This window comes from Rutidosis leptorrhynchoides, chromosome 11 (assembly GCF_046630445.1).
Source record: "Rutidosis leptorrhynchoides isolate AG116_Rl617_1_P2 chromosome 11, CSIRO_AGI_Rlap_v1, whole genome shotgun sequence".
NCBI lineage: Eukaryota > Viridiplantae > Streptophyta > Magnoliopsida > Asterales > Asteraceae > Rutidosis > Rutidosis leptorrhynchoides.
Window position 1 is genome coordinate 36773447 of NC_092343.1, and position 14789 is coordinate 36788235.

A 14789-nucleotide genomic window follows, 5' to 3' on the forward strand; every position below is an offset into this window, starting at 1 on the left:
TTCATTAGATCCATGAATACTGCTGGAGCATTAGTCAATCCAAAAGGCATGACTAGAAATTCATAGTGACCGTAACGGGTTCTGAACGCGGTTTTAGGAACATCTTCTTCCTTCACTCTCAGCTGATGATATCCGGAGCGTAGATCAATCTTGGAATAAACACTTGATCCTTGCAATTGATCAAACAAATCATCAATCCTCGGTAATGGGTACCGATTCTTGATCGTTAATTTGTTTAATTCTCGGTAATCTATGCACATTCTCATAGATCCATCCTTCTTCTTGACGAACAGAATAGGAGCACCCCAAGGTGAAAAACTAGGACGAATAAATCCACGGTCCGATAATTCTTGCAACTGGTCTTGTAATTCTTGCATTTCTGAAGGTGCAAGTCTATATGGAGATCGGGCTACAGGTGCAGCTCCTGATATGAGATCAATCTGGAATTCTACACATCTGTGTGGAGGTAGCCCCGGTAATTCTTCTGGAAATACTCCGGGATATTCTCTTACAACCGGCATGTCATTAATGCTTCTTTCTTCAGTATCGATCTTCTTTACATGTGCCAAAATAGCATAACAACCTTTTCTTATAAGTTTCTGGGCCTTCATACAGCTGATAAAGTTCAGCTTTGAGTTGCTCTTCTCCCCATAAATCATTAATGACGTTTCATCCTTACGAGGGATGCGAATTGCTTTCTCAGCGCAAACAACTTCCGCTCTTGTTTTGGACATCCAGTCCATGCCAACGATTACGTCAAAACTTCCTAATTCTACGGGTATCAAATCGATTTTGAAGGTTTCACCAGCGAGATTCATTTCGCAACCATGGCAAATTTTATCGGCTTTTATCAGTTTACCATTAGCTAATTCAATAGTATATTTATCGTCTAGAGGTAATGATGCACATTTTAGTTTAAAACTAAAGTCTTTACACATATAACTTCTATCAGCACCCGTATCAAACATAATAGAAGCTAGTTGATTATTAACGGTAAACGTACCCGTGACAAGATTAGGATCCTCACGTGCTTTACTGGCACTAACATTAAATGCCCTCCCACGTGCGGGTTCTTTGTTCTTCTCCTTATCAGGGCATTGATTTATAAAGTGACCAGACTTCCCGCACCCAAAACATTTCTTGACATCGGTCAGTTTTGTCTTTACTTCAGAAACGGTGGCATAACAATCTTTCGCCACATGTCCTTTCTTGTTGCACTTATCACAGACCACTTGGCAATAGCCTGCATGATGTGTGTAACATCTTTTGCAGAATGGATGAGGTCCCTTATAGTTTGGACTTGCAGTTGCCCCATCTTGTTTACCTTTAAAAGTTTCTTGTTTCTTCAGGTGAGTACTTTTGCCCTTATAGTCTTCCCATTTCCTCTTTCCTTCAGTTGTCTTGACTTCGGTAATTGGTGCCTTAATCGAACTCTCTGTGATCTGGTCCATGAGTTGGTGTGCCATTGTCATGGCTTCCTGCATCGTATTTGGTTTGGACGATGTAACATTTCCTTTGATATTGATCGATAAACCGTCAATATACATTTCTATCTTTCGCTTCTCGTTTGGCACCAATTCGGGACACAACAAGGCTAGTTCCATGAAACGCTTTTCATAGTTATTGAGATTCGCGCCGATAACCTTCAGATTACGTAACTCAGATTCCATTTTTCTGATCTCGTTTCGAGGACAGTACTCCTCGATTAGCATCTTTTTCAGTTCTTCCCAAGAGATATCATATGCCGTATCTATTCCTTCTGCTTTAGCATAATTGTTCCACCAAGTAAGTGCACCATCTTGCAACGTGCACGAAGCATACTTTGACTTGTCTCCGTTCGCACAATTACTGATTTTGAAAACGGACTCCATCTTTTCAAACCATCGGGTTAGACCGACTGGTCCCTCGGTTCCACTAAACGTCTGTGGTTTGCATCCTTGAAAAGTTTTGTATGAGCATCCGTTTCGTGAGTTTGTGTTTAAGGCTGCTGCTTTGGCTGCTGCTTCGGCTGTTGCTTTTGCTGCTTCGGTTGCAGCAATTCTTTCATTCACACGTTTCTCGACTAGTTGCTCAAACTCAGCATCCGACATTTGAGACATGTTTCTTCAATAAACACAACAGATATAATTTAATCATATAGAATATTATAGGTAAAATGAGTTGTCAATAGTTAATCGTAGCATATTAATAATATGAACCAATTATTATAAAAGCCTTTTCTTCTTATTAGCATTTTATAATTATTTCTAGGGTATTACCTACCCGTTAAGTTCATACATAATAGCTAGTACAAGGAATTAACTACTAAAATCCTAATAATATTCCACTATAAAAAATTATAGCGAGTTACTACATTATTATGTAATAATAATAATAATAAGAAGTAGTAATAATACAAATAATCATTCCATGCATTTATTATTAATAAACCAAAATAATACAATACCATACAATACTGATATTTTACATATGCTTATTTTATATAACAAGATAGAGTAGCACACATAAGCAATAAAATAGCGCATGGAAGATTTATGGTTGCGAGGTCGTTCATTCAGAACTATCAGAAACTTCTTCCCATTTGGTTCTCTCTGCCAATTGTTTGTGTGCACATGGTCCGACAGACATTCTGGCAGTGTATTTTATTTTTAGTTGGGGTTTTGAGGTACCCGTTGCCTCAGTGGGTTTAATACAATAAGGGTGGTTACGGATCGAATGGTCCTGTTCCTTTTTAATAATTAAGGACATTTTATTATTGTGGTTGTTTTTATTATCTATAGCAAGTTGGAATTTCTCCTTAGTGATCTCTTTTATTTCATTAGCGAAATCCTCCTCCTTACTGATCTCGTCTGATGACGAACTGTCTGAGTCATGTGTAGGAGAATATGATGACGAACTGCAAGAATATGTACCGGTGGTCATGAACCGAAATCTGCCAGGCGTAATCGGCACAACCCGCCCGTCGGCGGTATATCTGGACCAATGTCCATATTTGTTTAGAAATGGACGATCCTCTTTTACTCCAGGGATCATGGGTCCATGCCAACGATATTGTGGCTCCGGAAAACTAAAGCTGGGTGGAGCTGGAACCTCCTCTGGGTTTACCGGGAGTTGAGATTCCCCGGCTAACACAATTTCTTCTTTAATAGGTATTGGAACGCCCTTTTCAGTTGTGGATAGAATAGATTCAGTGTCCGATTCCGAGTCGTACAAAATGATAGGATTAGAAGAAGTCATCTATCACATAATTGAAACAACAATTACGTTAGCATATAAATATATCACATATAATGTTTTTGACCAAATAATAAGCAAAAATCAGGAAAAACAGATATGGTCATAGTCCAGACTCACTAATGCATCCTAACAATTACCAGTTAAACACAATAATGTAATTTCTGGTTCCCTATGACCTCAAGCTCTGATACCAACTGTAACGACCCGTCAAAATCGCTATTGACGCGGCACATTAATCATTGATTCCACAGTGAGGTTTTGACCTCTATATGATACGTTTTGATAAAATATTGCATTCATTAAAATAAGTAACTTTCTAAACATAGAAAGTTATAAACATGTGGGCGAGTGCTTAGGTATAAGCAAAACCCCGAAATACATAAGTCTTTAATTTACAGGTTGACATCACAGTCCAATTATTTATTACACAACGCAGTTTTATTTTGAATGCAATAAACTTTGTACAAAGCATGAGAGACTCCATGCAGGCAACAAGCACATCACAGCGGAAGCATTCTAAGGACCTGAGAATAAAACATGCTAAAAAGTCAACACGAATGTTGGTGAGTTATAGGTTTAATTGCTCGAGTCATAAACATATATAAAGATAGACCACAAGATTTCATCAAAAGTTTATCAATAGATTCTACGTAACAGAGCACCCTGGTAACTAAACTTAACGCTATAGTGATAATTACCCCATTCGTTTTAATACACGCAAACCAACGTGTCTTAAACTCAAATAACATACGTCCGTTAAAAGGCTAGTGCTCTAGCTCGGACGGGGATGTCAAGCCCTATGGATCCATATACAATTATTCGCGCCCACCAGTCCATATCCTATGTACTGGCAGCTACTAGTTACCAAAGCTAAGGGATTTTCGGTTTAACTCAGTGTAGAATTTAGTATGTACTTGTGTCTTATCGCGTTTAAAATAAATTGCATATATTCTCAGCCCAAAAATATTTAAAGTATTTAAAAAGGGAGACTATAAACTCACAGTTCAATATTGAGACTCAATATTGTAGGCAAATTGCGTAGACGTAATGATGGTAGACGACTGTATGGTTGGCCTTGGATTCAAGAACAATACCCCGAACAATACCCAATATTTCCTTAGCTTAAAGTGATTTAAAACCCGAATTAAAACACCCTCGAATATACTTTATTATTATTAAACTTAAATTTAAAATTATAATTATAATTTAAATATAAATTTTTATTACTGAAGAAAAAAATATGTGATAATTCGTCGAGCAAAACAGGCGTATTTATATTACTTTTTCGTTTACTGTAGCTCATGCGATCGCATGAGTTTTCAGTGTTTTTGCCATGCGATCGCATGGCCGCCTTTTCTGTTTTTGTTTGGTAGTTTGTCGACATCAAATAATGTTACTGTAGCAAATAGTGTTTTACTGTAGCAAATAATCTGCTCAATCAGATGCTGGTTCATCAAATAGCTGGTTGTAGAACACACAGCATCTTGATCATCAGCTGGTTCAGATGAGTGAGCAGCAACAGAAGGTTGCTGATCAATATCAGTAGAATCAGTACCAGCTTGTGATCTCTCAGAACCAGCAGACCTAGGCTCATAGTGTTTTACAGCAACAAATAGTGTACTGTAGCAAATAGTGTTTACTGTAGCAAATAGTGTTTACTGTAGCAAATCACTGTAGCAAAGTCGTTTTTCACTGTAGCACTGTAGCAAAATACGGTTTCACTGTAGCAAATAGTGTTTCACTGTAGCAAATAGTGTTTTACTGTAGCAAATAGTGGTTTACTGTAGCAAATAGGGTTTTTACTTGTACATATATATATACATACATATAATTGTTCATGAATCGTCGAGAGTAATCAAAGGTAATTGTATATATGAAACAGTTCTAAAATTTTGAGACTCAGTCTAACAGACTTTGTTTAGCGTGTTAAAATAATAAATCGTATAGAGAATTGGTTTAAATAAGTCAAAAATTTTCGGGTCATCACAAACAATCATCTAAAACAGTCTCAATTTCATAATCACGAATTTAGTTATTTATTTATTTTTCTTCTTGTTTTGTTCGTGACTGCTTCTGCAGCTGCTTTTAATTTTTTTTTCTGTTAAAAATAAAACCCACCATCTGTTAACTCAGTGTCGTTTGCAATTATAAAAAAAAAGTTATGGGTTGTTGTTAAGATCATCGATTTTGGTATTGGCCGTATGAAATTGAAGATGAATTTGGAAATAGGAAGGGAAGTTTAAATAAATTCAATTATGGGTTTAGTCAGATGAAATGAGACAGACGAGTGGTGAGGGTGTTTGTGTGTATTCGAGGGGTCTCGATTTCAATTCTAGGCTGGAACATAATTTTGTTACAAAGCTTTTTAAGGTAGTTCATTAGTTCTTTTAATATTATTATCATTATTATTATTGTTATTATAATTATTATTGTTATTGTTATTGTTGATATTATTATTGTTATTATTATTAGTAGTATTTTTATTAGTAAGTATTAGTATTATTATCAATATCATTAATATTATAAAGTATGATGAATATCATAATTATTATTAGTATCACCATTACTATTATTATTATGATTAGTCTTATAAGTATTATTAATATAGTTATTATTGTAAATTTTATCATTTAAGTATTATTACTATTATTATTATGATTATTATTATTATTATCACACTTATCATTTTTGTTACTATTATTAACATTATGTATTACAATTATTATTAGTATTAGTATTATTAATAAATATTATGAATATTAGTTATTATTATTATCGCTAATATAAGTAGTAGTTACCAACTATTATTATCGTTATCATAACCCTAGTTACAATTATAATAATAATAATAGTAATAATAATAATAATAATAATTATTAATATTATTATCAAAATAGGTATTATTATTAAATAATATGATTGTTAATATTATCTTTATTAATCTCAAAAACTACCTTTTTAAGCAGATAAATATTTTGTATATAAAATATACTTATTATGTATACTATAATTATATTAAAATTTCACATAACTATATATATCAAACTTACTAATATTATTTATATCAATACTTACAAATAGCAAACTATCGATTTTTAAATATAGCATTAAACAAGTATGGATATATTAATATAACTATATAAATAATAACCATTTTGAATATAAACACAAACTAAATATATAATATATAAATTAAGATATAATAAATTGTTCGATTATGATTATACGTTTTAATATATACATACCAATGATATAGGTTCGTGAATCCGAGGCCAACCCTGCATTGTTCAATGTCATCATATGTATTTTTACTACAAAACACAGTATTGTGAGTTTCATTTGCCTTTTTACCCTTTATATTTTTGGGCTGAGAATACATGCGCAATTTTTATAAATGTTTTACGAAATAGACACAAGTAATTGAAACTACATTATATGGGTGAATGATTGAAGCCGAATATGCCCCTTTTGCTTGGTAACCTAAGAATTAGTAAACCGATCTACTAATTGGCGCGAATCCTAAAGATAGATCTATTGGGCCTAACGAACCCCATCCAAAGTACCGGATGCTTTAGTACTTCGAGTTTTTATATCATGTCCGATGGATTTCCCGAAATGATAGGGGATATTCTTATATGCATCTTGTTAATGTCGGTTACCAGGTGTTCACCATATGAATGATTATTTTTGTCTCTATGCATGGGACGTATATTTATGAGAATTGGAATTGAAATCTTGTGGTCTATTAAAATATTGAAATGAATGTTATGATAAACTAATGAACTCACCAACCTTTTAGTTGACACTTTAAAGCATGTTTATTCTCAGGTATGAAAGAAATCTTCCGCTGTGCATTTGCTCATTATAGAGATATTACTTGGAGTCATTCATGAGATATTTCAAAAGACGTTGCATTTGAGTCGTTGAGTTCATCAAGATTAATATTAAGTCAATTATAGTTGGATATATTATGAAATGGTATGCATGCTGTCAACTTTTGATGTAATAAAAGGTTGTCTTTTAAAAACAAATGCAACGTTTGTAAAATGTATCATATAGAGGTCAAATACCTCGCGATGTAATCATATGTTATTGTATTCGTCCTTATGGATTAGGATGGGTCGTCTCAGATCACCGTAAATATGAAGGGTTTTCAGTCTGGCCTAGAAGACAGGGTAGAAGATGTTCAGTCTGGATGTTTTGAAATTAACAAACTTTTCCAGGATATCGAGGATTTTGTTCCAGAGACTATGAGTAATTCGGCACCTAGTCCAACTTCCAAGATTATGGGTTTAGGTTCGGCTTCTCCTTGTCCCAAGGTTGGTAATGATCATGGCGATGGGCCCCATAAAGGTTGTAGGGTTAATGAATGCGAAGATAACACAGTCGTTTCAAATTCATCATACAAGCAGGCTGGTGAGAATAATAAATATGTTGGATCTGAACCTGGCAGCCCTAATAACAAGCCCAATTATAATTCAAATGGACTTCCTGTGGAGCCCAATGCTCATACAAGTAATAATGTGGCTGGGCCGAACATTGATGGGATTGAGTGTGTTGGGCCTGTTGAAAATACTGGGCCGATTGAGGATATTGCTAAACCTAATGGACCTACTGTTAACAGTATTAGGTCTGATGGGACAAATTTGCTTAAGGATCGAGTGGTAGAAGCGAGCCATAAGGTACCAGAAGATAAAAAGGACTGTGACATCCCAGCTTCACGAATTAACACAAGTCAATCGTCTAAATCCTCTTCTATTTCTTTCTGTGGCATATGCTATTGGAAAGCAATCAGTAATTGTAGGGCTTATACGAGAATCAAGCGTTTGAAGGACATGGCTTGAAAAGGTATTATTCTGGATGAAAATCATAAGTGCAGGAGATGTGGATCCAAATCTCCAGAGAAGAGGAAAATCTCGAAGTCAGGTCACTCTAAGTCCAGCATTCAATTTCATCCTATTAGTAGCAATGAATTAAGGGATTTTGGAAATAAACTCGGGTTGAGGTGGAACCCCCTTAACCCTATGTAAGTATCCTTATCCCCTCTCGTCTTATCTTCTTTTATTATGAAGATTCTTACTCTTAATGTGCGCGGGTTCGGGGTTAAAGGGAAGTTTGGGTGGGTAAAAGGGATATGTTTTAAAGAGAAACCGGATGTCATAGCTTTACAAGAAATGAGATGCAAGCACCTTAGTGAGGCTTGGGTTCACAATTTATGGGGTAATGGTGATTGTGATTTTATTCAAAAAGAAGTCGTGGGTAAATCGGGAGGGATGTTGATGGTATGGGATAAAAGATCTTTCGTTGCTTCTAGTTGTCTTTCAAATGGTTTCTTTCTTGCTATACGTGGTAAATGGGTGCTATCGGGATAAGAATCGATAATCGTGAATGTATACGGTCCTCATAATGACATTAGGAAGAAATGCATGTGGAATTATTTAGACATGGTTATGGTTAGCATTGATTCGGCATGGGTTATTTGCGGAGACTTCAATGAAGTTAGGGAAAGTTCGGATAGGATAAATTGTGTCTTCAACCAAAGTCGAGCCACTAGATTTAACGAGTTCATTGCACAAAACAATTTTATAGAAATCCCGATTAACGGTAGGAAGTTTATGCGAATTAGTGATGATGGTACGAAATTTAGTAAACTTGATCGGTTCTTAGTTAATGATAACTTCATTAGCCTTTGAAAAAATCTTTCGATACTCCCGTCTGATAGGTTCACTTCCGACCATTGTCCCTTAATCCTTCGTGACAAATTCATTGATTATGGTCCAAAGCCTTTCAAGATTTTTAATGAGTGGTTTAATAGTGAATGGGTTGATGTAATTATCAACAATGCGTGGTCCAAACCGGTTACGAGTAATAGGTTAGATTGCATTTTTAGGGATAAGCTCAAAAACGTTAAGTTTGATCTTCGAGAATGGAGCAAAAGGACGTTTGGTAATTTAGATGGTGAAATAAATGATGTTAAGGATAAAATTTGTGATTGGGAGAAAAAGGCGGAAAATGGATGTTTAAATGCTGTTGAACGTGAAGCTTGGTTGGGGGATAGGAAACAATGGATTGAGAAAGAGAACACTAAGATTAACATGTTGAAGCAAAAGGCGAAAAATCGTTGGATCCTTGAGGGCGATGAAAATTCAAAATTCTTTCACGCTTCCATCAAAAGGAATTTCAATAAGTGCAACATTCGTGGACTCACCATTAACGAAAGTTGGAACGACAATCCTTGTGAAGTTAAAGATGCTATCCGAAATCATTTCCAAAAAATATTCGAATCAAGGGCAAGCGTTCGACCCAAAATTGTATTATGGGGAAACTATGATTCGGTGGCAGACCACCCTGGTTCGAGTACTGGGCCTGGCACCAGTCGTCCCAATCCTGTTGTTGCTATTCATGTTGGGCCTGATCAGGCTAATAATTATGTAGCTGATAACAGCCATCCCTGCTCCTGCTATAGTTTACGGGCTTGGTGGGCTGCCAGATTCATCATACTACGGGCCAGACCTGCTGAAACTTTCTGAAACAGAAGCATGCGAGCTCGAATTACCTTTTTGCAAAAAAGAAATTTGGGAAGCAATTAAAGATTGTGGTGGTACGAAAGCTCCGGGCCCCGATGGTTTTAACTTGAGTTTCTACAAAAAATATTGGGACATGATAAAAGGTGATTTGTTAAATGCCATCCAACGTTTTTGGGAAAATGGGGAGATCTCAAAGGGATGCAATGCATCGTTTATTACCCTTGTCCCAAAAGTTAAAGACCCTAACTCTTTGAATGAGTATAGACCGATAAGCCTAATTGGTAGTTATTACAAGATCGTTGCCAAATTGCTCTCTAATCGTCTCAGGAAAGTTATTCCTAATCTTGTGGGCTTCGAACAAAGCGCATTCATAAAAGGAAGAAATATTTTGGATGGTGTCCTTATTGCTAATGAGATGATTGATTACATAAAGCATAAAAAGTTGAAGTGCCTTATATTTAAAGTCGACTTTGAAAAAGCGTTTGATAGCTTGAGTTGGGAATTTTTATAGAGGTTATGAGTTTCATGGGGTTTAGTAAGAAATGACGAGGTTGGATTCTTTCTTGTCTTAGATCCGCTTCGATCTCGATCCTTGTTAACGGATCACCTACTTCCGAATTCAACTTAGGGAGGGGGGTTAGACAAGGCGACCCCCTTTCCCCCTTCCTTTTTATTCTTGCCGCCGAGGGTCTAAATGCTTTAACGAAAATGGTGGTTAATAACAAATTATTCTCGGGTGTAGAAATCGGAAAGGACAAAGTTTGCATCTCACTTCTTCAATATGCGGATGACACGATCTATTTTGGTGAGTGGAGCCCTAAAAATATTCGAAATCTCATCAAACTCCTTAAATGCTTTGAACTCACTTCGGGTCTCAAAATAAACCATCGGAAACGCAACTTATTCGGGATTGGAGTCGATCATCAAGAAATCTCTTTTATGGCAAAGTGTTTCGAGTGTAACATAGGCTCTCTACCGTTTAATTATCTTGGGCTCCCGATTGGTGCAAACATGAAAAAATTGTGTAGTTGGCAACTGGTTATTGATAAGTTCGAAAAGCGTCTTTCGGATTGGAAGGCACGTTTGATTTCTTTTGGTAGACGTTTGACACTTGTTAAATCGGTACTTAATAGTCTCCCGTTGTACTTCTTCTCGCTCTACCTTGCCCCGCCATGTGTGATAGATAAACTTGAAAGTGTGAGACGTTCTTTTTTTTGGGGCGGGTCGGGAAAAGATAAAAAAATTGCTTGGATAAAATGGGATGATGTACTACTACCATATGGGGATGGGGGTCAAAACTTGGGTTCCTTAAAAAGCAAAAACTTAACTTTGATTGACAAGTGGTGGTGGAGGTTCAAAACCGAAGCCACCTCCTTATGGGTCAAGGTTATTTCGAGCATTTACGGGGCATCGGGTGGGTTGGGCGAATTTGATAAACTTCCTACTTCCACATATAATTCTACTTGGATGAATATTATAAAAACAGGTGCGAAGATCGACGACATTGGTGTTCCTTTTTCAAAGTCTTTCGTCAAGACCATTGGTAACGGTTCGGGTTCCTCATTTTGGTTCGAAACATGGGTTGGTAACATGCCGTTTTGCAACAGATCCAAGCGGTTATTCAAGTTGGAATCTAAGCCGAATGCAACGATTGCGGATCAATGGGTTTGGAATGGGTCATCATGGGGTGGGAATTGGGAATGGATGCGAAATTCTACAAGCCGTACAAGTGCTGAATTCGATGATCTTACTGCTGTCCTTCGTGGTGTGTGCTTCGTTCCGGATAGAAGTGACTCTTGGCGTTGAGAAGGCTCAAACATTGGGGTCTTCACAACAAAAAGGCTCACTACATTAATTGATACAAAAACATTAATTGTTGGTCCTAACGCGATAGAATCATTGAGAAATAACTTGGTTCCAAAGAAGGTTGAATTGTTCGTTTGGAGATCGAGAAAAAAACGTATTCCATCTTTAATTGAGCTTGACAAACGGGGAATCGATCTTCACTCCGTTCGTTGCCCTCTTTGTGACGACGAGGTAGAATCGGTTGACCATGCCTTGCTCTTTTTTAAACACGCATTCGAGGTTTGGGAAAAAGTCTTTAAATGGTGGGGTTTAAACATCTTCACGTTGGCAAGCTTAAATGAAATTCTCCAAGGTGACACAAGCGTTGTAACGTCGGATTTGGGCTTCAAGATTTGGCAAGCGGTCCTTTGGTCTACTTGTTATCTCATATGGTGGAATCGAAATCAAATGATCTTCAATAAAAAATGTTGGACATCTCCGGTTGCGCTATGTGAGATACAAAGCAAATCTTTTGAGTGGATCGCAAAAAGACTCAAATCATTTCATATCGATTGGCATTTTTGGCTTCATAATCCTATTGCGCTAGTTCTTTAAATTGTATAAATTCGATGTATTTGTTCATGTTAGCTTAACGACTTGTTTAGTTAACATTGAACCTTTCGAGATGTAACGTTGCGAATTTTTATTTAATAAAATTATTGCTTTTAAAAAAAAAAAAATTCTCATCCTATTAACAACCATAACTTTATAGTTTATATACCGAATCACATTTTGCCACTCCATCGTTCTTTATATACCGTCATGGACTAATAACACCCAATATAATTACAAACTATATACAATATCAGCAGCAACATGGTACAATCACCACTCCACCTCAGCTTACATTAGCAAAACAGTTTCAAAATTTCCAACAAAAACACGAGACCCAATTACCTCTAGACACCCCTGCTACTCAAAACCCTTGCCACTCTATTACCCGTTTAGACCCACCAAGTTATAACATGCTAACTTTGAGTCATTCACTAATATATCGCAACGTAAATCAACCGGTTTAACATTTATTTGTGTCCATTTAAAGTTTCAAATTTGCATCTAATTGGTCCAATCTAAACTCCTGAACCAAGAAGCAACATAAGCAATAATAGTTGTAACAACAACAAACATATACTCGTTATATCGCACCCTAAATCAACCGGTTTAGCATTTATTTGTGTCCATTTAAAGCTTCAAATTTGCATCTAATTGGTCCAATCTAAACTCCTGAACCAAGAAGCTGTTGAACTTAAACTAAACACAGAGACAAATATAGATTGCTGAAAAATAAAGAGAACAGTAGGTTATGCACTTGAACTGTGTGCTTTTTCTGAATGTATTAATCAAAGCAAAGATGCCTATAAATAGGCTTACACGAAAGAGCAGAAAATAAATGAAAACAAATACTTGATCAACACCACTAATGCATGATCAGAAACTATGCTAGAAAATAGGAAAAATAACAGCTACCACTAACTTATTGAAAGCATTAAAAAACGGATATTTGGTGACTAAGTCATAAGACTAAGTCATAGCAAATAGAATTGGTGTTGCACTTTCAATACTCCCCTTCAACACCAACAGTCTTCATTCCTAGCTTGTCACAAAAATACTCAAACTTGTTTCCAGCTAGGCTTTTGGTAAACACGTCAGCAAATTGATCATTAGTACCAACATGTGCCAAACGAATTTCACCCATCAATACTTTCTCCCTTATGAAGTGATAATGGACTTCAACATGTTTTGTTCTAGCATGAAATATAGGATTTTCAGCTAGTCGAATAGATGACATATTATCACAGTACATTACAACTCCACCTTCCACTTCAATTGCTTGACCCAATTCGGTTAACAACTGCACTATCCATGTACATTCTTGGGCTGCCATTGCAGCTGCTCGATACTCCGCTTCAGTTGTTGACAGAGACACCGTTGCTTGTCTTTTACTGCACCATGAAACAGCTCCAGATCCAAGCATAAACACGTATCCGGTAGTGGATCTTCTAGTATCATGATCACCCGCATAATCCGCATCACAATACCCAGTTAACCTGCACCCTTCACCTTTCTTGAATGTAAGACCAAAACTAAGAGTACCCTTTACATACCTTAGTATGCGACGAACCACTTCTAAATGAGTCTTTTTCGGGCTTTGCATGTAACGACTCATTACAATGATGGCAAACGAAATATCGGGCCGAGTTAAAGTTAAATAAATCAAGCTGCCCACTAACTAACGATACATTGTAGTATCCTCAAGATCTTTACCCTCGTGTGCACATATCTTAAAATTCGGTTCCAACGGTGTCATTATTGGTTTGCATTCAAGCATCCCGAATTTCTTCAAAAGATCAGTAGCATATTTCGTTTGATGAAGCGTTACCCCATCATGTGTTCGTTCGAGCTCCAACCCAAGAAAGTGCTTTAAGAAACCAAGATCCTTCATTTGAAAACGAATGCATAGATTCTTCTTGATCTGACATATTTCATCTTCACAATCACCTGTGATGATCAAATCATCTACATACACCAAAACGACTGCAAGCTTTCCTTCTGTTACTTTAACAAACAAACTAGAATCGGCAGAAGTCATCATATAACCATTGTGAGTTAGGAATTCAGAAATTTTACCATACCAGGCTCGTGGAGCCTGTTTGAGCCCGTAGAGAGCTTTCCTCAGCTTGCACACATACTCGGGATTTTCTTTGCTTTGGAACCCCATCGGCTGATTCATATAAATTTCACGATCTAACTCCCCGTGTAAAAACGCGTTCTTCACGTCCATTTGCCATAAATTCCAGTCTTTGTTTGCTGCTAATGCAAGTAATACTCGTACGGTTGTGAGCTTTGCAACTGGGCTAAACGTTTCGTCATAGTCTAACCCGTATTGTTGTGAGAATCCTCGAGCCACTAATCGTGCTTTATACGGTTCGATTGAACCATCTGCACGCCTCTTTATCTTGTATACCCATTTACATGATATTTGCTTCACATCAGTTGGCTTGGGCACAAGATCCCATGTTTGATTTTGCTTTAGTGCCTCGATTTCTTCTTCCATTGCTTTAAGCCATTCAACACTTGAAACTGCATCTTCATAGAATTCTGGTTCAGTTTCTTTTTCTTTAGTCACTATAGCAACATTTGCATACTTTGGATTTGGCTTCCTATTTCTTGTTGACCTTC

The 14789-nt window shown here is 36.6% G+C and overlaps 1 protein-coding gene across 1 annotated transcript; it reads right to left on the bottom strand.

Annotated features, from left to right (window-relative positions):
- Nucleotides 1–13164: 13164 nt before the first annotated feature.
- On the bottom strand, nt 13165–13776 carry LOC139874457 (secreted RxLR effector protein 161-like). Its single transcript, XM_071861889.1, has one exon. The coding sequence runs from the start codon at nt 13774–13776 to the stop codon at nt 13165–13167; it is 612 nt and encodes a 203-aa protein (XP_071717990.1).
- Nucleotides 13777–14789: the final 1013 nt, after the last annotated feature.